Genomic DNA, 27792 nt, shown 5'->3' on the forward strand with positions numbered 1-27792 from the left:
TTTTCTAGTCTCTCCTGGTGAAAATGGACTGATTTCAGGAAAGGGCCAAGTCTGAGCCCTTCCCCCACCCCCTGGGTGGCTCTGCTCAAGTTGTTTTGGGGCCAGTGTCTTTCCCAAATATGCACCTGCTGCTTACAACAAAGTAGCCGAAAGTATCTCACGGTTCCAGGGGCTTGGGAAGGGTTTAGACACATAGTAACCCTCTGTTTTCTCAAAAATGATGTTTGGGGAAGAACCTGAACATGTATCTAGATACATATGGCACAGGTGCGTCCCACAGCTGGGGTAGAAAGCTCTAGTGGGTTGCGTCCCACCTCCCAAGAAGCCAGCAAGCAAGGGGCGTGTGTGTGTGTGTGTGTGTGTGTGTGTGTGTGTGTGTGTGTGTGTGTGTATAACACAAGGCAGAGAATAACCAGTAACCAAGACAAAAAGAGGATGATGTGGAAGGGCAAGAGAAGGTGAGTCGATTCTAGAAGGTTCACTGGGGGCACCAAACGTGACGGAGCTTAATAAGAAGACGAGCCAGGCTATCAGAAATCCAGATGTGTGACATGTGACGTAATCCTACGAACAAACGGGCACATAAATGATTCATGTGGTCTGATGATCTGATCTTGAGTGTAAATATCAGGTCTCAGCCTTTCAGGCGGACAGTATGCCTTATTGATGTCCCCGGAAGTCACTTCTAAAAGACAGTTCTATTTTCAAGAACAGCGATGACAGGCAGGCTGGTAGAATCGAAAGGGCACCGAAGATACGCAGCCTCTGTCTCGGTGTCTATTCTCCATGCCGGGAGGAACAGACCTCCGTCCTTCGTGGAGCCGTTACGTATTTATTGAGCACCTACTGTGTGCCAGGAGAAATCATGCCAGGGTTACCCCGGGGAACGAGAAGGGAAGGCCTCGACCATCAGAGAGCACACACTCCTACCAGGGGAGACAGATAATAAAGGGAAGGAACGAGACGATTTTGGAATACGGCAGGTGCATTCGAGCCAGAAGGGGCCCCCGCACCTGAAACCACAGGAAACTTCATGGAGACACAGTAGTACCCGATGGGAGAGTGGGAACGGCTTTCGGTAGCTGGTGAGCAGGCTGCCCTGACCTGACCTTTAAGGAGGAGCTGACATTTTAGGTTGGGACCTGAGAGATGGAAGGAGCCAGCCGTGGGGGAAACGTCTGGCGGGTGCTCGTGGCTGCAAGGGACAGCCGAGCTGCACAAACCAGAGAAATCGTGGTGTCTCAGGGCAAGGGGCCTCGGGTGGCAGGGACAGTGTGGTTGGTCAGCTGGAGATGACATCGGGGGCCTGGTGCTTTTATTTCTCGTTTTTTAAATGTTTTTATTTACTTTTGAGAGAAAGGGAGAGAGAGAGACAGAGACAGAGCGCGAGTGGGGGCAGGGCAGAGAGAGAGAGAGGGAGACACCAAGTCGGAAGCAGGCTCCAGGCTCGGAGCTGCCAGCACAGAGCCCGACGCGGGGCTCGAACTCACGAACCGTGAGATCGTGACCCGAGCCGAAGCCGGACGCTCAACCAGCTGAGCCACCCAGGGGCCCCGTGGTGCTTTTATTTTCTTTGCTCTGCCATCTTCAGCCTGTTGGCTTTGTCCTCTGGCTGGCTCCCCTTGTAGTCCCAAGACGGCTGCCACAGCTCCAGACATCGGAGCCGGACGTGAAAAGCTCCCAGAGAGGAAGAGGTCGTGTGTGTGTGTGTGTGTGTGTGTGTGTTTACAGAATGGGGAAGCCTTTCTCACGCGCCCCCAGGAAATGTCCATTCGTGTCTCACAAACCAGTGTTACGGAAAGTGCCTGTGCCTAAGCCAGTCCTGGGCAGGGGCTGGGCTCACCCCGATGGTCTCAGCCAGTCAGAAGCCGCTCGCCAGAGCAGACGGCTCGAGGTGGGAAAGGGTGGCTATCTGAACAAGACTGAAATCTGTTAACGAAGAAGAGGGGAATGTCTGCTTCCACGTCCGAGGCTGGCAAAGAGCTTGAGACTGGAAAGGGCTGGGTGTGTTCCAGGGCTGGATGGCAGGAGTGCGGGAGGGGGCGGGACCCAGTCAAGGGGGCCTTAGCAGGGCCTTTGGGTTTGAGCCCAAGGTCATCGAAAGCCATTGGAGGTTTGGAGCAGTAAGAACTTGTGATCTGTTTTTTTTTATCTGCTCTTTTGTGGGTTTTTTAAAATTTATTTTGAGAAAGAGAGAGAGGGCACAAGCAGGGGTGTGCAGAGAGAGGGGGAGACAGAGAACCAAAGCAGGCTGCGTGCTGTCAGTGCAGAGCCCTATGTGGGGCTAGAACTCACGAACCATGAGATCATGACCTGAGCTGAAGCCAAGACTCGGACACTTAACCGGCTGAGCCCCCCAGGTGGCCCTGATCTTTGCGTTTTAAGAGCCCTCTGGCCACGGCGTGTGGGACAGAGAGAAGACGGCCAGGGACGGGGCAGGAGCCCGGCTGGGACTGTGGCGTCCGGGGAGGGTGGCGAATGGGGGGATTGCAGCGGGAGCCTGTGCCCAGAAGCATGCGGCTTGTTACTGGCACGGCCGTGAGCAGGGGTCATGGCCCAGCGGGAAAGGAGGTCCCGGGCTTCTCAGGCCCGTAAGATGCCCCCCCCGCCCAGCTCTGCCAGGCTGAGTCCTGGAGACAGTGCTCTGTGCCCGAGCGGTGTCTTCTCTGAGGACAGAAGTGCCTCTAGTCACTGGCTCCATGAAGGAAGCTTTAGAGCTGCTGACTTACACCTGCAGAAGCTTCTGGAGGCCACGTGGCTCCGCCTTGTTTCCAGGCAGGGTAAACAGTAGTAGTGGGCCCGCGTTTCAAATGAAGCCGAGGGTCTCCCAGAAGCCACTCGCTTCGCCAAACGTCTTTTAGCGTGTGTGACCTTAAAATACGATAAAACCACGAAGGCGCGAGGGTTTGTCCTTAACTGAAAGAGAAAGCGTGCTTCTGTATTCTTTGCTCAAATTGGCTAAAGTGCGCAGAAGTGGGATGTGATCAGCATGTCGGTGTGTGTGTGTGTGTTTGTTTGTTTGTTTACCGTTTCACATGCAGCATCAGAGAAGGAAAACTCCAGCATTTGCTTGCGCGAGACCTGGTTCCCGGAGACATCGTGTCTCTCTCGATCGGAGACCGGATCCCCGCAGACCTCCGTCTCACTGAGGTGAGGAGTCCTGGACCCTGGCCTTTGTGATCTGCAGACACTTAGCTTATTGGCGACAGGCATATTCTCCCTCTCTCTCTCTCGTGCACACACACAAGGCATGAAGTTAGCAAGCAAGCTCATTTTAAGCACAAAGCCCCTCGAATGGTGTTTCATAAATTATTCATTCCCAGTTTTAAGTTTTGGTTATGTGATTTTCTGGCTTAGAGCAGACGGCACTAGCCCGTTAAACCAGGGTGGGACTGAGGGATAAGGCAAGCGTGGCTTCTAGAAGGAGCTGCTCTGATGCCAGAAAGAAGCGTGACCAGATTGCTCAGTGCCGAGGAGGGAAACAGACCAGCGGAGACCCAAAACGGAAGTACGAGCTTTTAAGATAGTGTGGGTTGGGGACGTGGGGTGGGGGGCGAGCCGTGTCCCTGACCTTTGTGGGTGTCATGGTGCCACAGCGTCACCTGAGGCTCTCGGAGATAATCCTTGATGTATCAGAAAAGGTGAAGTCGAGTTCGGAGGGATCAGTTGGCGGGGGTGATCTATTTTCTGAAACTTTGCAGAAATGCTGAAGAATCATTCACGGCTTTCAGTGATAACGGCTTCAGTGCAGGCTATCTCCCCGACTCACTTATTTCCAGAGCATGTGTCTTCGGGAATTGTAGGATCATTGGCGTGCTGTTAACACAGCGGCTTGGAGGGGCGCCCGGTGGCTCAGTCAGTTGAGCTTCCGACTCTCGATTTCAGCTCAGGTCACGATCTCGAGGCTCGTCAGTTTGAGCCCCGCATCGGGCTCCGTGCTGACAGTATATGGAGCCTGCTTGGGATTCTCTCTCTCTCTCCCTCTCTCCCTCTCTCTCCGTCTCCCTCTCTCCCTCCCCTTCTCTCTCTGCCCCTCCTCCACTTGAGCTCTCTCTCTCCCTCTTTCTCAAAATAAATAAATACACTTAAAGAAAACAAAAACACAAACAGTGGCCTGGAGAGGGTGATGGGGAGGGACGAAGAGCCAAATCCGGGCCCCGCATTTAAAGCCCCGAGCCACTCTCTGTGGCAGAGGCAGGGGCCCGAGGGACACTCCGGCTTTCAAAGCCTTCTGCCCCTGACTTTGAGATCTGCCGCAGGGTAGGGACCCGGGTGAGCAGGCTGGGGGGCTTGCTGTCAGGCTCACGTCGCTGTCCCTTCCCGCAACAGAACAGATTCCTCAGCGTCTGCTACCCCCCCCTCCCCCGCCCCGCACTGGCCTTCAGCGGTCCAGACCGCTGTGTCCAGCGGTCCAGAGGTGGTGCCTCGAGGCGGCTAGTGCCCTGGGGCCAGGCATTGGCCCTGAATTTGAAGCCAGGGCCTACCGTTCACAAGCCGGGTGGCCTGGAGCGAGGTACTTAACCTGTGTGCCCCCGTTTTCCCGTCTGCAAAATGGGGGAAGAAAGTGGGCGGCTGTAAGGATGACATCACCTGGATGGAAAGGGCTCAGCCTAGGGCCTGGCACGGGTGAGTGACGCACGCTGGAAATCTGGGGGCCCGGGGTTTCGTCTCCCCGCCCCGCGCCTGCCAGCCTGCGACTCTGATGAAGGCTCGGCCTCCCTGAGCCTTGGTTTCCCCATCTGTCAAAGGGGATAGCGCTCATTCCGCCTCGACGACTTACCACCTGCGGCACGCTCGGCCCGGCGGCCGGCGTGACGTGAGCGGTCGGTGCGTCGGCAGTGGCTTCATTGCCCTCCCTTTCCCGTCCCCCCTACCCCCACCCCAAGTCCCCGCAACAGTTCATAACCCCTGGGTAACTCTCTCCCTCAACTGGTTTTCTTCCTGCCTATGTTAAGTCCACCCGTACCTGCTTCTGATGCCACAGGATGCTTTTTTCCCCGCGACCGGTCACAAGGTGGCACTTTCCCTTCTTGGTATTTTGCAACTGCCCTGAACAACCAATGCCTTTGTTTATTCACCGTGGCATATTGGTGTCAGCTATTAAACCCTGAGATCCGGGAGAACTTTATTTAGGGCTTAAAGCCACTTAGGTCCAGGAAACAGTGGGTTCAAGAAAGTTCTTAAAATAGGTAAGCCCGTCACCCTTCTGCATAGTGTGTGGAGGTCACAGAGTATTTTCTCTTCCCACAGTGAAAACAAAGGCCAAGGCCTGGGGGAGAGGCTGATGTGGCCCAGCTAGTAGGGCAGGGTCACTGCTCCTTGTTTTTCTTTGACCACTTCCGGAAATGAAAAGGGAGTTGAATGGAATCTGTCGGGGCTCCAAGTAAGGCTCTGTCTCGGAGGGGAGACTGGCTGGGCGTGAGGAGACAGGAACCGCCTTGTCTGCTCTCCAGCAGGAAGGGACCAGAGGCTTCCACTGTCTTCAGGCCCAGCCACCTCCGGGTGGCCACTGGTGTCACATAGGTTCTGGGCCTTGAGTATCTTTAGCCCCAGAATCGTTGCACAGGCACGCACACATTGTTCCTTCTTGGCCCAGACATTCCCCTTCATCTCTGCCTCCCAGCGTGTTTCTCTTTCCGGAAAGAATGAATGCCCTTATATATAAAGTCGGGTCTGTGCCGACCACGGGGTAGAAACCGCTTCCTTTCGTCTCGCAACAACCTTGAGAGAACACGACTTCATCTTCTGACTGTACAGCAAGGACACAGAAACCGGGAAAGGTCGAGCAGCCCGCCTGAGGTCATGCGCCTGTCAGTGGGGGAGGAGGAGCACATGCTCTCTGGCCTGCAGTCGGCTGTTCTGACTTTTTCTCGCTCCGTCTCTCCCTCTGGGTTCCCCAATGTATCTCTCTCCTCTGGCTGCTATAACAAATGACTAGATACCGAGCGGCTTAAGACAACACAAATGTATTCTCTTACGGTTCTGAAGGTCAGAATGACAGCTCATTTCACTGGGTGGAAAAAAGGAAGGTGTTGGCATTTAAAAACACAACAAATAAACCTGGGCAAGAGTTAAGGCTCACGTCTCGGTTCAGAAGGTCGGGGTGTTGACTGAGCCTCCACCTGGAAGATTCCTGCCAATCCCAAATTGACTTCAATGAAGTATATTCAGGATCAAGCCTGCCTGATTGAAAAATGTCCTGGAGGGGCACCTGCATGGCTCAGTCGGTTAAGCATCCGACTTCAGCTCAGGCCATGATCTCCCAGTTCGCGGGTTTGAGCCCTGCGTCGGGCTCTGTGTTGACAGTTTAGAGCCTGGGGTCTGTTTCCGATTCTGTGGCTCCTTCTCCCTCTCTGTCCCTCCCCCACTTGAGCTCTATTTCTCTCTCAAAAATAAAGCATTTAAAAAATTTTTTAATGTTTTTATTATTTTTCTTTATTATCATTATTTTTTTGAGAGGCAGAGAGAGACAGAGCACGAGCGGGGAAGGGGCAGGGAGAGGGAGACACAGAGTCCAAAGCAGGCTCCAAGCTCTAAGCTGGGTCCCCCCCCCCAATGGGGGCTTGAACCCACGAACCATGAGATCATGACCTGAGCCGAAGTCAAACACTCAACCGACTGAACCACCCAGGCGCCCCATTAAAAAAAAAATTTTTTTTAATGTTCTGTAGACCAGATTAAGCTGTGAGCCTTAGTGACCTGTGCCTTTGTCCATGTATCTAGTTAATTCCACTCACTGCCAATTCTGTTGTTCTTCCTGGCTGGTTCTTCTGTCCATGCCCACTGCACCCCCCCGCTCCCCGGGGACCCATCCTTGGCCTCACTTGGGTTCATTCCTTGGACTGTGGGCTTCCCTTCCCAATGCCATTGGCCGCGTCTTTCAACATCTAGCATCATTTTGTGGATCTCACTCACCTCCCTTCTCTGCTCAAGACTTTTCATGGCTCCTCATTACTTACAGGGTACCCTCCAAATTTCTTAGCCGATGCCAGAAGCGACTGAGTTCCAACCCCACCTCCTCCAGTGCTCCATGTGGACCAGACCTCCTGTCTTCTTGCCTGTACCCTCTCCATTCAGGGCTCCTCCCGCCCGTGGCTTCAGCACCAGGGACAGCGCCCACCGCACCCACCCCCTCCCCCAACCTCCACCCTCTCCCCACCACCCCGGCCAAGAATCTGTGTCCCAAAGAGGGTGGATAGGTGCCCACACTCAGCACCCTGGGTTTCTGTCCCGTTAAAGCTGGTAGAGTGCTGGGAGAAGAGAGGTCTTTTTTATTAAGCCTGTTACTACTGAGTTCGCGCATCATCGATCCCCCCCCCCCCCCCCAATTTGCTTTCTCTTCCTTCCCTGCCTGATTCACTCACCAACTGTGTGCTTATCCTTCGAGGCTCATTTCAAGTCCCTGATCCTGCAGGGTGCCACTTTCTCCCGCCTGCATGCGTCGTGCCAGCAGCCGGTGGTGCTGGGCGACTTCGTCTTCCTCTTTCTTCCTTCGTCGTGTTAGGCGCCACTCCAGGAAGTCCCTTGACTTTCCCTGTGTCCTGGAGGTAAAAGTACAAACACAAAGTCTAGATCAGTGGTGGTTGTTATTTGACTATGGTAATAGAGTGAGAGAAATGCCTGGGCTCCAGTGGTTCAGGGATTTACTCCTCTCTCACATGATGAGAGACTGGAAGGGGGGTGTCCAGAGCCAATATGGCGGCTCCCCCATGGAACAGAGTACAGGGCTTCTCCCAGGCCCCCATTGCGCCCTCCGCAGGATGGGACCATCCTTTAAATGCTTGCAAGATGGCTTCTGGGGCCACTAGGGCGAAGGCCCAGGGAGGGAGAAAGAGGAAGCCAGAAGGGTGAAGAGCGTCTCACCCTCAGTCATCTTCACAGATCTTTCCCTGGACCGTCCGTGACTTCTCCCTGTGTCCCAGTGTCCAAAGGGGCGGAGACACTGTGAGCTGCAAGGGATGCTGGGAAATAGCGTTGCGGGGGGGAGGGGGCACATAGCCACCCCCGACTGCAGATACCACTGCCAACGGGGTTTCTGTTAGGAAGAGGGGACGTGGGCATTATAGAGGCAAGTGGGAGCCTTTGTCATTCTTGGGGACTGGGATCCTGTGGCCCTGAACACATTTTAAAAAGATCGCTGCTAGATTTTTTTTTAATTTGAAAGTATAGAGAACTCGCCGGTCCCTGTTTGAATAATGCCGACCTAACTGTTCTCTTGTGAGCTTGTAGGACGTTGGCTTCTCTCAGTTGGTCTTAGATACTTAAGTGACAAGGTCCTTAGGGGCAGAGCTCACCCTGGCCCCCACGTATGTCCTCCATAGTATCCAGCTGGCCACGGGAGGCTCACCTCTTGTGTGATAGCTACTGGGTCTGTGGTCCGATTTGCAAGATGGTCAAGAGTGCATCTTCTGGAACTAGAGCCTTGGCTCACGCTTCGGCTCTGCCACGAAGCAGCTGTGTAACCTTGAACAAGTTACTTGAGCAAGTGACTTAATGTTTCCGTGCCTCAGTTTCCCCATATGTAAAATGGTGAAAACAGTAGCATCTTTCATGGAGGGGACGGGGATTTGGAGAGAGGGGCCTTGCAAAGTGCTCGGCCCAGGGCCTAGCTCATCACAGGAGTTCCGGGAATGTGAGCGCTCTCTCCTCCTCTCCTGGTGTGTGTGTGTGTGCGTGCACGTGCACACGTGTGGTTTCTGGAGTTAACACAACCTAAGGCTGCTGCTGAGTAAGCTGGCTCCGTGATGCTCCGGGCACACGGATTGTATGGGTTTCCCCAAGGTGGGCAGGACGCGGAGTGTCCAGAGAAAGACACACGTGCTTTGAAAGATACGTTCTAGGGGCGCCTGGGTGGCTCAGTCCGTTGAGTGTCCGGCTTCAGCTCAGGTCATGATCTCACAGCTCGTGAGTTCGAGCCCCGCATCGGGCTCTGTGCTGATGGCTCAGAGCCTGGGGCCTGCTTCGGATTCCGTGTCTCCCTCCCTCTCTGCCCCTCCCCTGCTCGTGCTCTGTCTCTCTCTGTCTCTCTCTCAGAAATAAATAAACATTAAAAAAAAAATTGTAAGATATATTCTAAATTAACCGTTGCCCAAGTATTTTTTTTAACAGTACACTAAAATTTTAAATAATGTGAAAGCAGGTATGAGACTTCTGTGTTTTTTCGGGGGGGGGGGGGGAGGGCCACACGATCAAATCTTGTCCAGTTCCCGGAGGCCCGTGAGGCCGTGTTCTGATAACTTGTCCCGTGACCTCGATGTGGTGTTTGTTGTCTGGTGGCGAATGGAATTAAGGTGCCAGATACCGTTCTGTGCTTTTCTGGTCGCGGTTTTGTTGTGTTCTGTTCTGTTTTGTTTTGTCGTGGCAAAATTAGAAACGAAAACAAAAGCAGAAGGCTTGGTCCGTCCTAAGATGCGATTTGTATGAGTTCTTCGTGGCAGAAAATCCTCACGAAAATAGATGGCAGAGGTTGCTGAGGGCAGTATGGTTTACTTTACGAAACCAGACATCATGGGGCGCCTGGGAGGGCTCGGTCAGTTGAGCAACCGACTCTTGATTTTGGCTCAGGTCACGATCTCACGGCGGGATTGCGCCCCAGGTGGGTTCTGCACCGAGCCCGGAGCCCGCTTGGCATTCTTTTTTCCACCCCTGCCCCTCCCCCACTCACGCATGCACACTCTCTCTAGGACAAACAAAAAGACGAAACAAAGCCAGGCGTCAGAGCCACCATTTCTGGGAGGCCTCAGATCCAGAGAGGCCAGCACGTACGCCCCTCAGGTGGCTGAGTACCAGTAGTCCCAGCTGCTCTCCGAAGGCGTCTCCCCAGCCACGCCTCGGTTCAACGCCAGATGGGTTAAACAGAGACCTAAGCATTCTTTAATGCACCAAAGAAAGGTGTCTGAAGTTCCTGAATTTTGCATCACACTCGGGGGCTCCTCGGCTCTCGCGGGTTTAGAAATGACCCCTCACTGTCAGGGGCGGTCCCAGATCAGCCTTGTTTTTCTTCCCTGCCAACACTGGAGCGTTGTCCCTGGAATGTGTCCGGGAAGCCAGGAAAGCCTGCATTGGAATATCCTTCCAGGTCAGTACTGGTAGCCCAGAAAAAAGTCCCTTCCAGCCCGGCTCCGGGGCCTGGCGGAGGGACGTTTTCTGCTTAGAGCTGCGTGCCTACTTTGTAGCTGCCCGTCGGTCAGGATCCGTCCCTGTCGACCGGGACCGCTAACTCTCAGGCACAGGACGCTTTTCCCAGCTGAGAAGTTTTACGGGGTGCGAGGGGTCCGTTCTGCGCTTGGCCGAGCTGTTCTCGGGGCGAAGGGGGCAGACTGCGTCCTCTTCCCCTTGTGGCTCCAGGTCACAGACCTCCTGGTGGATGAATCCAGCTTCACAGGAGAAGCGGAGCCGTGCAGTAAGACGGACGGCCCGCTGACGGACGGAGGGGACCTCAGCACTCTGAGCAACATCGCCTTCATGGGGACCCTGGTGCAGTACGGGAAGGGGCAGGTGAGCCCCGGGGACCTCGGCCGCCCTCGCCGGCGGGCTCCCCGCCTCAGATCTCACCCTTCTCTCTCCCGAACGCAGGGAGTCGTGATCGGAACAGGGGAGAGGTCCCAGTTCGGGGAAGTGTTTAAGATGATGCAGGCTGAGGAGGTAAGGGCCGGGTGGGGGGGGGGGGGGGGCGGGCTTTGCTTTGCTTGCAAGCCGGGGTTTGAGATTACTCTCGGCTGCTGCCGCCAGCCCTGCGCCCTCCTTAGGCATGAGGGTGATGTGGTCAATACGAGTTCACGTTTTTCAAACTTTGTTTTTATTTAAAAACACTTATGGCCGGGGAGTCGGGGGGAGGGGGTGGGGGTGGGGCCGCCTGGGTGGCTCCGTCGGTGGAGCGTCCAGCTTTGGCTCTGGTCACGATCTCACGGTTTGTGAGTTCGAGCCCCGCTTCGGATCCTCTGTCCCCGTCCCCCCCTCTCGGCCCCTCCCCCCCCCCCACGCTCTTCCTCAAAAATAAATAAAACGTTAAAAAAACAACACAGGTAAAAACACTTACTAGGATTTTTTGCCGAGATACAGCTCACAGACCGTAACACGCGCGGGCCTGAAGTGTGGAGGCCAGTGGATTTTTACACGCGTGTGCCCCGCTCTGTGATTGTCGCCCCGCTCAAGATACGAGAAAGCCGGGCAGTGTCCTCTAACAGACCCACCGATCTCCTCCTTTCAGACGCCTAAAACCCCGCTACAGAAAAGCATGGACAAGCTGGGGAAGCAGCTGACACTCTTCTCGTTCGGCATAATTGGTGAGCGAGGCCGTTTCTGCGCTGGGTCCCGGGGGCGCGGGGGAGCCGTCCTGCGGCCCTCAGTGGGACCGAGGGCGGACGGGAGACTCAGGGGGCCAAGCGGTTTCTGTGTGAGACAAGACAAGCTGTCGTACAGAGCGGCCTGCCCCTGGGAGGGCGTAGCGTGGTCAAGGTGTATCTCTTGCTCGTTCCTGCCTGGGTGGCTTTCCTGGGTAGGTCACCTCCAAACGCCACCTCGGGGTCCCGGGTCCCGACCATTCCCCCTTCTTCCAGGTCCCCAGAGGCGGGCCGGAATTCCGTTCAGCCAGCGAGTGGGGGAAAGCGGGAACACAGAGGTTGTGTGGGAAATTTTTAAAATTTTTTTATTTTTGAGAGACAGAGCACGAGCAGGGGAGGGGCAGAGAGAGAGAGGGAGACACAGAATCGGAAGCGGGCTCCAGGCCCCGAGCCGTCAGCACGGAGCCCGACGCGGGGCTCGAACCCACGAACCGCGAGATCATGACCTGAGCCGAAGTCGGAGGCTTAACCGCCTGAGCCTCCCCAGGCGCCCCAGTACGGGCCATTTTTAAGGCACAGGGCCCCAAGGCCTGCTGTCTTTGCCCCTTCTTGATTGGCCAGAATGGAGTCACATGGCCTGCAAAGGCGACTGGGAGGGACAGTTTAGCCACGCGTCTACGTTACCGACCAGGCTGTGCCGCTCGGCCTCTGGCAACACAGCAAACGGGCCCGACCCGATGCTGTGGATCTAAACTTAGGTCTTAAGCCTGAATCCCCCCTTGGGGCCGCCCCGGTCCCTTCACCCACTGCTTCCTGCTGTCTCCAGCTCTGGCTTTGATTGAGTGTTCCTCGTTTTCCAGCCCTCACGGTCAGCCGGAGCCTGGCCCCTAGTAGACTCTCAATAAACACTTGTTGAGTGAATACTTAATAAAGGAACCGACCCAGAAAGCAGCGCCCCCTAGCGCAGGCGATGAGGACAGGACGTACGAGTGGGTCTGGCTACACCTGCGGAGGAGCCAGAGGACGTTTCCGGGAGAAGCAGACGTTGGCCTCTGGCCACCCAGATGTGCGAATTCATTTAGCGAGTGTCTTGTGACACTGGGAGAGGTTTGGGGCCACCGAGACGGATCAGACACAGCCTCGGCCTTTTGAAAGCGCCCAGGCCAAGAGGAGGGAGGCACCTGAACACGCGTGCAACCTGAAGGTCATGGCTAATCTCCAGTGGGAGGCTGGGGAAGGCTCCAAGGGAGGTGTGGCATTAAGCCGGGTCTCGTAGGGTGACAGGAATTTGCCGAGGGAACAAAGAGGGAAATTTGGAATTTCGTGCCGGGACCGAGGGGATCGCCGCTCCCCTGCAACTTACACGCAGAAGTAAATTTAGCGAAGTGGTTAAGAGGATGCGGTCTGGAGTCCGGGCTTCCAGATCTGTCGTGCGGGGGACACACCCGCCTGCCCTTCTTCCCTGGACACCCGTCCCCAGATTCCGGTGTCTGGTCACCTCTCCAAGTTCAGCTTTGGATTTAAGTGCCCGGCGTTGGCTAAATCACAGGCTGTACTGTGTTCTTGAGCAGCTCCTTTCCAGCCTGTTCCAGCCTGTCCTGCCTTCGTCCCTCCTTTCCAGCCTGTTCTGTCCTGGAGCCCTAGTGGAAGACGGGTCTTAACCGGCCGATTCCGATCTCAGCCAACTTCGGGTGGATTCCTGCTTCTCAAATCCCGAAACAACTCCTCGAGGGGGACGTGGTCATTATCCCCACTTTACAGATGAGGACACTGAGGCCCCAGAACTTTTCCTCCTTGCCAGAGCATCCCGTGCGCTTCCACGGGTCCCAGTGTGACTCCTGCCCCCTCTCTGCCCCGAGGGGACCCACCTCTGGCGGGGTCTGCGTGTCCCGGGCCTGCTGGTTAGTAAACACCGGGTGACTGATGGGGGCAAGAGCGGAACAGGGGACACGTTGGGGCACGAGCATGGCAGGACGGAATCCTCTACGACCCGGGCCCACGTGCCTGTCACAGAACAGCTGTCACCTGCCACATCGGACGCCATGGGGGGCGTCCCAGCACAAACAGCACCCGGGGAGAGTTCTGGAATCGTCTGCCAGCGTTTTCAAACGGCCTGCGATGAACTAACGGAGGGATGGTGGTCTGTCTCTTTCTCTGACTTGAACCGGCTTGGTTCTTTCCGGAAAAAGTAAAACCATTCTTTTTTGCAGGCATGGGAGTGTCTTACAAAGGAACAGGAGAGTGGTCACAAGTACCTGAGGTTCCTACCCGTTGACTTAGGCGCAGGAGAGGAGTCTGAAACACCTGGGCGTGTCAGAGGAGGTGTGCGTGTGCCCGTGTGTGGGCAGATGTATACTTTTTGTCTCTTTCCCAGGCTTAATCATGTTCACGGGCTGGCTGCAAGGAAAACAGCTTCTCAGCATGTTCACGATCGGGGTCAGGTAAGGGCACGGACCTCCCCTGGGAAGGCGGGAGCGGGGAAGACCGGGGAGCAGGACCCCGGCCTTGGGTGGGAACGCTGCGGGTTTGAAGCCTGTCTCTGCCACGCCCTGATCCTGTGACTCTGGCAAGCGTGTTGGCCTGAACTCAGTGTCCTGGGGGGAGCAGTGGAGGCCAGCCTGCCCCACGTGGCGGGGACCCCACCGCCTCTGGGGCAGGGCAGGAACTCTCCCGTGCGCCACCCCTCCCTCGCCGGCCCCCGGCCCCCGCCGTGAGGGCCCGCTGATGACTTATCCGCACCACCCAGGGCTGAGGGAGCCAGATCACAGAATTTGCGGGCTGGTGGGGAAAGTAAGCATAAACACGTCAAGTGAACGGTAATAAAATAATCACAACTCATGATCAAGGCCACAGAGGAAACCATTGCAGAGGGAGTGCAAGGGAGGTAGGGAGAATGTCCCCGGAGGGTGGCCCGGGAACGTCCTCTGAGGGCTGTCGAGGAAGAGCCTGCCAGAGAAGGCAGGAAGGGGGTTCTGCCGGGAGGACCCAGCCATGCGCATCTGGGGACAGCAAGAGGACTGGCTGGGCTCCCTAAGCAGAAGCACCAGGGGCGTCGGTTAGGGGACGTGTCACCGGGCTTTTTTGGGGCCCCTTTCCCTCCCAATTCTAAATAGCGTCGTCAGAATCTTTCCCCACACGCATGGCGAGCCATCTTTTTTGGCAAAGCGTTGGCCATTCTTGACATAGAGATGAGAGGTGACAGGGGTGCGAACCCCAGCTTGCTGAGCCAAGAGGGGGCCAGGGGGCGTGGGCAGCTGGCTGCACTGTGGAACGTGGGGTTCAAGGTCAGGGCGGGCTTCCTGGAAGAATGGGCCATTGAAGAGTAGGGGTTTCCAACGGTAGCCAGAGGACACGAGGGTCCTGGGGTCACAGGTGCACGGACTCGGTGGGTCTGGGGGGCGCCTGGGACTCTGCGTTCCTAACCAGCCCCCAGGGTGCTACTGCTAACTCTAAGTGGTGACCCAGTCTGGGCTCCAGCAGGAGGCGGGGCCAGGGAAGAAGGACGAGCCCCTGATAAGAGAGCTCAGGTGACTAAGCCTTCAAGGGCAGGTGTGGTGGCCGAGGGACAGAGAAGCCTGAGCCCTGGGGGGACTCCTGGAAAAGCCAGAGCACTCCAAAGCTGTGACACCTAAGGACCTCCCCTAAATAATGACACATGCCATTCCCCTCTTCTACACGGTAGAAAGTTCTGTGAGCCGAAGACTTACAGATTTCCAAGTCGGTAACAGGAGAGGCCCCGTGTCCATCCCTGCCCGCCCTCCCCAGAGCCATTGGTTGGTCATTTCTGGCCCCCAGTCTCAGTGTTCCTGCCACCTGACCTATCCCACGACAGCCACGTCTCACTTGCCGCTCAGAGGCAATCTACTCTGTTCATTTCACCTGTGACTTTGAAGCGACGAAGGCTTTTCCGTTTGTAGCAGAGTTAGTCGCTCGAAACCCCTGAATCAGAAGGCAGAAATAGCAGGGTAGCCAGCGAGGAAGAGATTCTCGAAAGAAGTAACATGAGAGCCGCTGTTTTAAACACTTTCTTTTAATTCACTCTGCCTCGAGTGACATTCAAGGCGATCCAAAGTATACTCGCTTTTCCTGGTCCATGCTAATCTTTATTAGTCTGTGGATTAATTTTTTTTTTATCACGCAAGCATCCAAGTACATACAAAAATGCCCTTCCCACGCCATATGGGGGGGAAAAAGGCCCCGTCGTACACCCTCTGCAAATGTTTGCTTAGCTAGTGTGCCATAAAACCGAGGAAGCCTTCTTGCTGGCACCATAGAAACTGGGCACAGTCCTTTGACCAAATTCAGTAATCTTGGTTCATATAACCGGCCCCTGAATGCGCCATTGTTTCTGGGGAAAAGGCCACCGCTCGCGTACCGTATTTCTTCGATTTCAGACACATTGTCTTTCCCACTGTAACTCCTCTGAGGTCGGACTGCCTCTTACAAGTGAGGCGCCTGGGGGGCTCAGTCGGTTAAGCCTCCGACTCTTGGCTTGGGCTCAGGTCACGATCTCGCGGTCCGTGGGTTCGAGCCCCGCGTCGGGCTCTGTGTTGACAGCTCGGGGCCTGGAGCCTGCTTCGGATTCTGTGTCTCCCTCTCTCTCTGCCCCTCCCCTGTTGCTCTCTGTCTCTCTCCCTCAAAAATAATCAGCATTTAAAAAAACAGACTACAGTACAGCGTAAACGTGACTTTTTTATGCACCGGGAACCAAAGGTCCACTTGACTGGCTTTTGGTGACGGTCGCTGTATTGCCGTGGCCCGGAACTGACCAGAGGTCCTCTGAGGTGTGCCTGTGTTCACTCATTCCTATTTGTTCGTCCAGCAAATATTTACTGAATGCCTGCAGTGCTTTGCTGATGTCCTGGTGCAGAGCCCGCCCCCCTGAAACTCTTCATTCCCCCCCCCCCCCCCCGAGATCAGCAGGAAGCCCCACACCAGCCCTTGGCCTCAGCCACGCCCGCTCAAGAGTGTGGGATGGAGAGTCAGTCTGCCACGATGTTCCTGCCGCCAGATTTTAGCAGAAAGAGCCCCTTCCTAACATCCTATCGCGTGTTGACACGCTGCCCGCAGGAAGGGGATCTTAGGTGCTTCATCCGGGTTCAGGTTCCCGAGAGAGAGAAGCTCATTGGTTCAGCTTGAGTCACATGTTCTCTTCTAATCCAATCAGCCATGGCTGTGGGGGGGTGGGGTTACATGTCCTAATCCAATCAGCCATGGCTGGGGGGGGGGGTCACATGGTAGGGGAAGAATTGGAAGGATAATAATGTAAGTGAGCAGACACCCAGACAGCTAGGCTACCACAGGCAAAGGCACAGCAGAGTCACTCTACCTCCTTCAATTTTAATTTCCTGGTCTGGCTCTCTTATCAGAAGTGTCTAAACAACCAGACCAATGAGAAGTGAAATTCAGAGGACCCAGACGGACCCTCCGAACCAAAAGATTCCCCTTCCCGCTTCTTGCCCAATTCTGGAAATTCTTCTCATAGGACCCGAAGACTTTTCTCTTTAGTAAACGACAACAGTTTAAACGCAAAGGTGCTTAAAAGAGGCAAAACAACCGAGAGACTAATTTATACTAAAGTGTGGATGTCTGATAGGGACGGTCCCACCCCAAGAACAGGGTTTCGCAACAGGAGAGCTTAGAGCAATGGATGCTGAAGAAGGAGACAGGTGCATCATGGGATTGGGAACAGAGAGTAGAACCGGGACGTTGGGGACACCAGAGACATACTTCCCCGGGTAAAAGTGTTGCCGACCCCAGTTGGGATTCGTGTCGTCCTTAAGTGCGTGTTAAAGGGGACCCATCTGGCCTTTTGATCCAGCCTGGCGGTGGCTGCCATTCCGGAGGGCCTGCCCATTGTCGTCACAGTTACGCTGGTCCTGGGAGTGCTGCGGATGGCCAAGAAGCGGGTCATTGTGAAGAAGTTACCGATCGTGGAGACGTTAGGTGAGGGACTCCGCTGGCCGAATTCCTGCAAACGGGATCGAATGGGTGGGAGTTCCGCCTGGGTGTTTCAACAGCCTGAGAGGTGATGGTGATGATTCCTCTTGGCCGTAAACCGGGGTTTTCTCGTGCCAGGTTGCTGCAGTGTTATCTGCTCCGATAAGACAGGGACTCTGACGGCCAACGAAATGACGGTCACCCAGCTGGTAACGTCCGATGGGCTCCACGCCGAGGTGAGCCCCGTGCCGATTTACCCGGTTCCAGCCAAAGGCCTGCGCTGCCAGCCCCTTTCCTTCGTGAAGAAAGCACACGGAAGCTTCTAGCAAGCAATAAGGAAGAAACAAACATGGGTGGTTGTATAGTTTCCCTGCCACCCACAGCAGCAAGGAACGTGACCGAGTTAAGGGGGCCACCTTTATGTTTTCACAATTATCTTTTAGTCATAAGCACGTTATGTAACGTAGAAGTTAAAAACACGGTTACCCATGATCCCCTGTGAGAAACTGATCGTGACGGTCCCTTTGGGTTTTTCGGTCTCCCTCCTGTACCTCTGGCACAGTTACAAGCTCCCGGAATGTGCAGTTTTGTTTCCTGCCTCCCCCCCGCCCCCCCACAACCCCAAACCTTCCAGATTAAGGGGCTCTCTTCTATGTTATTACTTTGTTTTCTTAACCATGCTTTTCCCTGGTTCCTGAATAGCCCATGGAATCGGCTTGTTGCAATTTCTTTGTTTTTAATTCTAATTTTTGAGAGAGCGCGGGAGCAGAGGAGGGGCACCGAGAGAGGGAGGCGGGATCCCAAGTGGGTTCCGCACAGGGAGCGGAAAGCCCGAAGTGGGGCTCGAACTCACGAGCTGCCAGATCATGACCTGAGTCGAAGTCGGATGCCCAACCGACTGAGCCGCCCCCACCCCGGGCGCCCCAAGCTTATAGAAGTTTCGAAAGCACGGCACTTAGTGAGGTTTTCTGATTAACACACGGTCTGCGGGGCCCGTCCTCCTGCTTGCAGCCTTGTTGGTGGGTAGGATTGTGTCCTTGGGGTGGGTCTCCCAGAAAAGAGATGAGGGGACAACCGGGGGTGTGTATTACTGACACGTGGTGACATCCTCTCTGCGGCTTTGCCCTGCAGGTCAGCGGAGTTGGCTATAACGGCAAAGGGACTGTGTGTCTGTTACCCTCAAAGGAGGTCGTGAAGGAGTTTAACAACGTCTCGGTGGGGAAATTAGTGGAGGTGAGTGTCAAAGCCCCTCGGGTGGAAACAGACATTTAAAAGGAGCTGACGGTTATTCTCTCAGAAGGGAGGAACAATCGATGGCTCCCGGTGGCTGGACCAACCAGTTGTTGGCGACCATTGGGCCTCCCGCCCCGCCCCCGCCAGGGGTCAGGTGTCACAGGGGCCCAGAAAGAGGTGGGAACACCGGAAGTAAGAGAGAGCTGGAGCCCTCCCTACGCCTCCCTGCCTGCTGGACAGGCTTTAAAGAGGTGCCTGCAGAGGGTGGGTGTTCACTGAACGCAGGACGATGAGCCTGTTTAATTGTCGACACGAGTTGTATTAGCCGGACTCACGCCTCCCACACACCCGGTGCCCTCCGAGGTGTGAACTGAGCCGCTGTCTTCTAGAATTTGTCGTGAGCTGTGAAGGTCCCGCCTCACTGGTGCCACTTAACTATCCCAGCACCCCTTCGAGGCCGAGGCCCGTCCTGTGATCTCAGTGCGCAGATTAAGAAACGGGCTCAGAGAGGTGATGTGCGTGCCCAGGAGGAAGGGAGCTGGGATTCACCCCCACGTGCATTTCGTGTGTTTCCTTCTATTATTTTCGTTGTCTTTTTAAATTGAGAGTGACGGGCCTGTACCCCAAAATTCTCCCCTTAAAAAAATTTTTTTTATATTTATTTATTTTTGAGAGACAGAGAGAGACCGAGCACAAGTGGGGGAGGGGCGGAGAGAGAGGGAGACACAGAATCCGAAGCAGGCTCCGGGTTCCGAGCTGTCAGCACAGAGCCCGACGCGGGGCTCGAACCCACAAGCCATGGGATCATGACCTGAGCCGAAGTCGGACGCTCAACCCACTGAGCCACCCAGGCGCCCCAGAATTCCCTGCTTCAAATTAAGCATACGGTTCAGTGGTTTTAGCACCTTCACAGAGTTGTGCAGCCACTGCCACGTCTAATTTCAGGACACTGTCACCCCAAGCAGGAACCCCGTGCCCATCAGGGGCCACTCTTATCGCCCCACCTTCCCCACCATCCGGCCTGTGACAGCCAGGGTTCAGCAGAGTCAGTAAATGTTCACTGTGTTTATTTTGAAGAGCGGGGACTGGGATGTATTTTAAAGAGCACGTCTTGCCCCTCACGCCCACCCCGGCCCTCGCCCCCCAAATGGGTCAAGCCTGCCGCGTGTGGCTTTTTCACATGCCTGAGTGAGCCCAGGACCCCGAGGGGTGCCAGCTCCCAAGAGTTAACTGCAGATCTTCCAAAATCCCGCCTTTCAGGCAGGCTGTGTGGCCAACAACGCCATCATCAGAAAAAACGCCGTGATGGGACAGCCCACGGAAGGTGCCCTGATCGCCCTGGCAATGAAGGTAGGGACCCTTTGATGGTCTACACCGGGAGGGCTTCCGCTGGGGGCTGGAAGAGGGGCGGAATTCGGGCGCCCGTCTGAGCAAATGAGGAGTGGAGAAGCTTAGTAACAATGGAGAGAGTGGCCCCGAACATCCTTAGGCTGTCGCCGGCTGGTGGAGGAGATGGGCTCTGAGATGCTGTGTGCTTCTGGAACATTCTGCAGGCCTCTAACCCTTCCCGACCATCCCACAAGAATCCTGGGGCATCCTGTGGCTCAGACCCCACAGAGGTGCTGGGGAGACAGAGGAATGACCCATCTGGTGGCCCCCGAGCTCCCGTGCAGGAAGACCCCTTCCTTTTAGTGCATTTGACAGATCGCAGGGCTCTGTGGTCAGACCCTGAGTCTGTGACTTTGCAGAAATGCCCCCATTCTGTGCCCAGAGCTAGGCGGGGAGCCGCTGCCCCGGATGTTGAGGGGTGGGCGGTGAGCGGGCCGGGTACCTGCTCCGCCTTGGGCACAAACGGGAGGTCTGATCACACCCCTCCCCAGAGGGACCCAGGCCCACCTCGGGGTGCCTGTCCTGCACCAGCTGACCCCCGCGTCCTCCTCAGCCCCTCTGCCCCTTCCTCCTGCTGCCTCTGGTGCTGGGGCCCCTCTGTCCTTCCTCCCACGGCTGCCTCGGGCTCTCCCTTCAGGTTTACTTCCCTTCCCTCGCTCATCCAGGCCCCCAGGACGGCTTTGCCATCCGTCTGTTCCCCTGTCCCTCCCCCAGCCCAAGACCCAGCTACCCATCTCTGCCGGGTTCAGGCAGACAGTGCTGCAAGGTTGGGTTGAGGAGGGGGAGAAGAGTCACCCTCTGAATAAGTCCCTGTAGGGGTGCCTGGGTGGCTCAGTCGGTTAAGCATCCGACTTCGGCTCAGGTCGTGATGTCACCGTCCGTGAGTTTGAACCCAGCGTCGGGCTCTGTGCTGACAGCTCGGAGCCTGGAGCCCGCTTCGGATTCTGTGTCTCCATCTCTCTCTGTCCCTCCCGCGCTTACGCAGTGTCTTCCTCTCTCTCTCTCAAAGATAAATATTTAAAAAAATAACTGTAGGGGCACCTGAGTGGCTCAGTGGGTTAAGCGGCCGACTTTTAATTTAGGCTCAGGTCACGAGTTCGAGCCCCGCATCAGGCTCTGTGCCAACAGCGCAGAGCCTGCTTGGGATTCTCTCTCTCCCTCTCTCTGCCTCTCCCCTACCGTCTCTGTGTCTGTCTCTCTCTCAAAATAAATAAACTTAAAACAGAAAGTCCCTCTAACTGTAAACAAGCTATGTTAAGAAACTGTTACACTCAGGGAAGAAAATTCTTTCCAGGATGACAGTCATACCGACTAGACCTTACTGCCTCTTCCGAAAGGTCCCCAGCTGGCCCTGTTCGACCGCAGGCTCCCATCCGGGACGGGGACAGTGGCCTGACTGTCCCAGCAGGAGAGAACCCCGGTGTGGGGTCTCCATCCCTGCTCCCGCCGCCTGCCTCCCATGCAGCCCAGAGAGGACCGATGTTCCAGAACCCCCTCTCCTTTACGGGTCACGATTTACTCTTCCGTGGGCCGGAACCAGTAGGGGAGCCTGGTGACAGCTGACATGTATGAAGTGCCTCCCGTGACCGTGTGGCAGGCTCGGTGCTCGGCGCTCTGTGTTTATCATGTCTGTCCTCAAACCCGTCTCAGGGTCGAGGTCAGTGGTTCTGAACCATTTCTCCACTGTCACGCCCTTGCTGGTTTCCCCGGAGTGGCTGAAATAAAGGACCGCCACCTGGACGCCTGAAACAGCAGGAATTTACTCTGTCACGGTTCCCGAAGCTGGAGGTCTGAAAGGAAGGTGTGGGCAGCGCCCTGGTCCCCTCCCCTCCCCCTGTGACCAGTCGTGCCAGATGCTCCTTGGCTCACGGACACGTCTTCACGTGGCCCTGTCCCCTTCGTCCAAGGACCACCCGTCTTATCGGATCTGGACACACGCTAACGACCTCATCTTAACTTGGTTCCACCCCCCGAGACCCGGTTTCCAAACAAGACCACGTTCGCAGACACAGAGGGGTTAGGACGTCGACCCGTCTTTTGGAGGAATGCAGGGTCATTCACAAGACTTTCCCGAAGAGCCTTTTCAGGCATTTTTTTTCTTCCTGATCAATCCCCATGAGATTTAATCCCACAGATAGACTCTCTGTCCGGGTACTGTATGGATAAAGGAGTAGATTTTTGCCTCCTCAGAACCCATTTTCTCCTGTTGAGGTGGGGGGGGGGGGAGGGGTGCGTGGGATGCATGGGTTGGGACTGGTATACAGCTGGGGAAACTGAGGCTCAGAGATGTCACGTAACTGGCCCGAGAATGGTCCGCGAATGTCAGGCCTGGCAAGGACCCCGGGCTGTGACAGCAACCCACCCCACTAAGCAGGGCTTCTTTGGGGGGAAACTGCTACCTCTTTGAGTCTGGAACATTCCTCCTGGAGGGGAGCCCACGGGCTTTTGTTTCTGAGCACGTGTTGGCCAGAAGCAGTCGCCAGGACCAGCTGGCCCTGCCCCTGGAACAAGAGATGAGACTTTTTTTTTTTTTTTTTTTTTTTTTTTCCTGGGTGGGACTTTTGAAAGCAAATGGACTTCCTCTGTGAGCTAAATGCTGGGATTCCTTACCTGCCAGAAATGGTTTGACGAATGAATAACGGAGGCGGCCTGAGCTTTGCAGCGAGGCTGGCTCAGGATGACTCATGAGAAGCGTGGCATTTGCTTTTCCTAGATGGGCTTAGCTGATGTTAAAGATTCCTACGTGAGAAAAAAGGAGATTCCGTTCAGCTCGGAGCAGAGGTGGATGGCAGTGAAATGCAGCCCCAAGACTGCGGTGAGTTTTCTTCTCTGCCCCTTCCCACCCTCTCCCCTGCACCCCAAAGGAAGCAGAATACAGGTGTCGAGGAGGAAAGCTGAGCGCTCCCAGCTGCTTCCACGGAGGGTCAAATACAGGACCGTCCGGCTGATGGCACTCAGACCTTTGATCATTCGGCGTCTCCTGCCGAGATTTTTGTCTGAAACGGTGGTTCTCAAGGCGGGCTTCCCAGACCAGCAGCATCCCCCGGGGAATCGGTTAAAAATGCAGCTTCTCTGGATGTCAATTTTTTAAAAATTGAAAACAGAATTTAAAACAAAATGCAGATTCTCAGGCTCCACCCGGAACCCCTGAGTCCGAAATCTCGGGAGCGGGAGCCGGTAGTCACCTGTGCGTGCGGGGAATTTTGACGCGGGCTCCCACCGTTAGCAGCAAGCCCTCTTGCTAACTTGGAGGTCCCTTCTTAACATCCTGGTGCTGAGTTCTTTACACGTGTGAGTGCCTCAGATCGTCACCAGGTGGGGACAGCCCTTCAGCCCTGCGGGGGAGCAGGAGGCGCATCCCAGCACCCACCCCAGATGGTGTGAACGGCAAGCTCACGCATCATACGTGCGTGCCCACAGATACACCCTTGCGCTCACCTTCACATCTTTTTTTCTCCCCAAAGACCCTGGTAATATATTCTCACTGAAATAAATTCTAGAAACGTGACTTAAAAACGGAAGTGCTGTATAATCCCGCCCTTCGTGTCTCCCGACCCAAGGCAGCCCCCCTCCACGGTCTGGGATGGGACCTTTGAGGTCCTGAACATGCACAGAGCGACGTACGGGGTGGTAGTTTTAAAACTAGGTCGTGCTGTGTGTGGGGTTTGTAATCTGCTCTCTCCCCTTTCAGCGATGTCTCAGGCGTCTTTCCGTATCGGTTCACACAAGCTCATCCCCCCGCCCGCCGTGAGCGTTCAGGTGCCATGCTAATGCGGGGGACAGTGTGACCCGGGCTGTCACGGCGCCTTCCGCGTGGAGCTTACCATCCGCAGGAGACCGAGCTTAACGAATACACAGGAGAACGGTTCGGGGCTCGATGAGCCCCGTGCAGGGGTGAACAAAACAGAAAGGGGACCTGCCCTCGGGAGGCGACAGTCCCAGTGGAAACAGACGTCCCGCAGTCACACACATAAAGGCCTAACAGTGGCTGGGGTGTGGCTGATGACACGTATGGGATGCTCTCGGTGACATTAACAGGGCACCTGATGCACAGAGAGGCTGCGCATCAAAGTTCTCCAAGGAGCCGACCCAATGACGGCAGCCGTTTTCCTTTTCTTCTTTCCCAAGGACCAGGAAGACGTTTACTTCATGAAGGGGGCCTTCGAAGAGGTGATTAATTACTGTACCTCGTACAACAACGGAGGCCTCTCCCTGCCACTGACGCCCCAGCAGACAGCCTCGTGCCAGCAGGAGGAAAAGAGGATGGGGTCGCTCGGCCTGCGGGGTTGGTACCTCTCGTCCCCAGCGCCGCGCTTTAAGCGTGCAGCATTGACCTTCCGGGTCAGTGGTCACGTGAAAGGCAGAGAGGGGGGGCCCCCCACCCCCACCCCCGGCCCACCTCTGCCACCATGTGACACCCGTTAGTCCAGACGTGGCGCCTGTGGGTTTCCCGACGCGTGACTGAGGCGCCCCAGAAACGCTGATTTTCCCGATTGGTCGTCCTGCTCGTCGCCCACGGTCAGGAAAACCCAAAGCTCTTGCGCATCGAGGCAGACATTTCATTCCTCGGCCGTTTCCAGTCTCCTGCATCGGGGACGCCGCCTTCCCCGATGAGCTGGAAACTCGGGTTTCCCACAGTGCCTGTCCGTTTTCAGAGAAGCGCTCTGGAACCCGTGGGTTCCCTCCGGGGAAAGTGAGAAGCCTGGGGCCGGGTGTCAGTTGCCTTGGGTTTTCCCTGCGGGAAACAGATGTTGTAAATGGCTAGCAGCTTGCTGATAAGGGGGCGAGGCGAGGCGAGGCGAGGCTGGGACAGAGCCTGGCAGGGCGGGGAGGGGAGCCTGGGGGAAGGGAGGCTTGGCTCCCGCAGCCCTGGCACCTGTACCAATGGTACACGCACCGAAACAGAGTCAAGGCCGGGACGAGCTCACAGACAGAGTCCTCCCACCCCTGGGGCCCGCGGGGGACCTCCCACGGCTCTCGGTGTCTCCTCAGTGCTGGCCCTGGCTTCCGGACCCGAGCTGGGGAGGCTGACTTTTCTGGGTCTCGTCGGAATCATCGACCCTCCGAGGGCCGGCGTGAAGGAAGCGGTGCAGGTTCTCCGCCAGTCGGGCGTGTCCGTGACGATGATAACGGGAGATGCCCTGGAGACCGCCTCTGCTATAGGTGAGTGGGGCGCAGTGGGCCCCACGGGGCCGCTCCTGCAGGTTAATCCGCCCCCACCCACCTGCTGTGAGCTCGCAGAGACCCTGAGGTTCACGGGCCGGCGCTCCCCCCCGACAGACGGTTGTCTCTAAAGTGTCGGCAGGTGCCCCGAAGGGGGCAGAGCCGGCCGCGGGCGTCTCAGCCGTGACCTCACCGCCTCTTCCCAGACAGCATCTGCCCGTGTCCGGGTTCTGGTCTGATTCTGTGTGCCCCGGGCGGGTCACTGAACCACCGTGGCCTCCGGGCTCTTCTCCCACAGGGGGCCGGCCACCCCCCACCCCCCACCCCTTCTCGTTCTTCTTATTCACATGATTGGTTCTCCCTGCTCTGTCTCAGGGCACCCGGCGCTGTGAAAAAATCAGACTCTAGAATCAGACAAAACCACGTCAGGTCCCAGCATCGCCGCTCGGCAGCTCTGGGACCTGGGGGAGGTCACTCCCCTCCGTTTCCTCATCGTTAAAGCAGGGACAATAAGGCCTTAGTTCTGTGGATGGAATTGGGATCATGTCGCGTAGCAGGTGCTCGGGGGGGGGGGGGGGGGGTCGCCGTCGCGGCTCCGCTGTGGTCGTGGTCTGCGGCCCAGGCGGGGCCTGATGTCAGGCAGGGGGAGTGAGGGGCGGGAGCGGGCCCTCAGAGCAGGCTCTCCGCACCTCGCAGGAAGGACTATTGGCCTGTGCAACGGGAAGCTGAAGGCCATGTCCGGGGAGGAGGTGGAGAGCACGGGGCAGGACGAGCTGGCTGGCTGTGTCGGGAAGGTGGGGTCCTCCCGGGGGGCTGGGCGGGGCGGGGGGGGGGGGGGAGTTTCAGCCCCAAGTTCACGGACTCTTCTCCGCCTCTGCGTCCAGGTTTCTGTCTTCTTCAGGACCAGCCCAAAGCACAAGCTCAAAATCATAAAGGTAAGCTGTGTGCCTCATGCGTCCGTTGGGGTCAGTCCAGGGCGGTGGCTCTGCCCCCGGGGGGAGGTCCCGGGTCCGAGCTGGCAGGAGCGTCGGCCGTCCTCAAGCCGTGCTTCTTCCTCTAGGCCCGGGACGGCTGCACCAGGCGGGGCCTTTGCCCAGCCCCCGGGGAGGGGAGAACGGGCTGTCCTTGGCCACGTACAGCAAAAGCAGGAGCAGGAATCGGGTGGTGCGGAGGGCAAACTAAAAAGCAGGGAGCCTCTGTTAGTCGAGCGCTCTGGCATTATTCTTGTTACCGAACTCCAGGCCTCAGTTTCCCAGTCTGTAAACCGGGGTGGTTTACCGTTTCCCAGTCTGTAAACCGGATGACGTCAGCCAACTCACAAGGCTAGTGAGAGGATTCCAGGAGGCCGGGCCGTGCGGCTCTTGGCGCAGCACCTGGCACACGGCGGGTGCCCGGTGGAGACTGGATGTGATTTTCTGCCTGTGTCCGGGGCGGGGGGCGCTGCCGTTGCGCTGGGTCTCCCCCTCCCCCCCCCCCCCCCCCCGGGAGCGCTTTGAAAATGAGCTCTTGGGGCGCCTGGGTGGCTCGGTCGCTTAAGCATCCAGCTTCAGCTTAGGTCGTGATCTCACGGTTCAGGAGGTCGAGCCCCACATCGGGCTGTCTGCCGTCAGCACAGAGCCTGCTTTGGATCCTCTGTCTCCCTCTCTCTCTGCCCCTCCCTTGCTTGCACGCACGCGCTCTCGCTCTCTCTCCAAATAAATTTTAAAAAAGAGAGAAAGAAAAGGTGTTCTTTAGCTCTGTGCTGTTTGGGGGTCTTTAGTTCTAGGGAGGAAGCCTCCATGCAAGTCATTCCTGAGAGAAACCTTAATCCCATGGGGCACTGCGTGGTTTCAGGGGTAAGTTGTGGACTTTTGTTTGTTACTGGAGAACACGAATGAGCCTTCGCTCACCTCCTCTTTCCAAAGGCTTTGCAGGAGTCGGGGGCAGTCGTGGCCATGACGGGGGACGGGGTGAACGACGCGGTCGCCCTGAAGTCTGCAGACATCGGGATCGCCATGGGGCAGACGGGGACAGATGTCAGCAAAGAGGCTGCCAACGTGATCCTGGTGGATGATGACTTCTCGGCCATCATGTGAGTGGCTCCATGGCTGGTTTTCAGCGGCAGAAATGCCCGCGGTGACCAGCTGCCCCCCTCGGGACATGCCCCCCTCGCGGCCTGAGGGTGCATCCGACGGGCGAGCCGGGGTCAGGCGCACAGACAGAGGCGGGCTCCGATGTGTTGGCCGCAGCACCGTCTGTGGGGAAATCCTAGGCCACCCTAACTGCCGACAGCAAGGGCGGGAGTGCCACGAAGCCACGAAACATCACGTTTTGGGGAACGTTTTAAAGACGGAGAAATGCTCACGTTGTGGGGTTAAGTGGAAAACGCTAAGAGTGAGCATGTGCGGCTGGAGGGCCGTGTTTGTGCAGATGCGTAGGTTTCATGCGCTGAAAGCGACGAGCGACGGGGCAGGAGCATCTGTGAATTGTTGGCCCTCGTGTGATCGCAAGCTCCCGAGATTGCAAAACACCTGGTTTCTTGTTTCCCTTTTCTCTGTTTTCTTAACAACTTTGCCTTCCCTCTGGCTCTGATTTTAATCCATTCTAATGGAGACTTTACTCGTAAATCCATTGTAATAATTGGGGGTGGCACGGAAGTTTTCTCAAGCCTGCTGTCAGAACTCTGAATGAGCAAAAACTGAAGTTGGGTGCGATTTCTGACTTTACAGAGGAGTCTTGTCTTTGTAAATGGATTGACTCACCCTAGGAATCCTTAGCCCCCTTCCCCCTTAGTTAAAAAAAAAAA

At 56.4% G+C, this 27792-nt stretch overlaps 1 protein-coding gene and 1 long non-coding RNA gene across 5 annotated transcripts in view; one reads left to right on the forward strand and one right to left on the reverse strand.

Annotated features, from left to right (window-relative positions):
• The window catches only part of ATP2C2 (ATPase secretory pathway Ca2+ transporting 2), a 63145-nt gene that overhangs the window by 30145 nt on the left and 5208 nt on the right, over window positions 1-27792 (forward strand). For both annotated transcript variants that reach the window (XM_081791571.1, XM_078439111.2), the window contains exons 7-21: window positions 3042-3150; window positions 10348-10497; window positions 10576-10644; window positions 11210-11285; window positions 13657-13723; window positions 17104-17228; window positions 17361-17458; window positions 18354-18455; window positions 19716-19805; window positions 22558-22659; window positions 23973-24129; window positions 24837-25007; window positions 25704-25801; window positions 25892-25942; window positions 26912-27078. In XM_081791571.1, coding sequence (XP_081647697.1) covers window positions 3042-3150; window positions 10348-10497; window positions 10576-10644; window positions 11210-11285; window positions 13657-13723; window positions 17104-17228; window positions 17361-17458; window positions 18354-18455; window positions 19716-19805; window positions 22558-22659; window positions 23973-24129; window positions 24837-25007; window positions 25704-25801; window positions 25892-25942; window positions 26912-27078 — 1632 coding nt within the window. The remainder of the gene's footprint in view (window positions 1-3041; window positions 3151-10347; window positions 10498-10575; window positions 10645-11209; window positions 11286-13656; window positions 13724-17103; window positions 17229-17360; window positions 17459-18353; window positions 18456-19715; window positions 19806-22557; window positions 22660-23972; window positions 24130-24836; window positions 25008-25703; window positions 25802-25891; window positions 25943-26911; window positions 27079-27792) is intronic.
• LOC144614649 (uncharacterized) lies at window positions 19799-23978 on the reverse strand. Of its 3 annotated transcripts, none has more exons than XR_014136285.1 (4): window positions 23030-23978; window positions 22805-22916; window positions 22455-22583; window positions 19799-22345 (listed from the first exon to the last, which is right to left on the reverse strand). It is a non-coding gene; the product is annotated as an uncharacterized LOC144614649 (long non-coding RNA). The 3 variants fall into 3 exon arrangements; XR_013552582.2 differs by having other exon boundaries at window positions 19799-21998; window positions 22244-22345; window positions 22805-23978; XR_014136284.1 differs by having other exon boundaries at window positions 22805-23978.

Source organism: Panthera onca, chromosome E2 (genome assembly GCF_046562875.1).
Source record: "Panthera onca isolate mPanOnc1 chromosome E2, mPanOnc1 haplotype 2, whole genome shotgun sequence".
NCBI lineage: Eukaryota > Metazoa > Chordata > Mammalia > Carnivora > Felidae > Panthera > Panthera onca.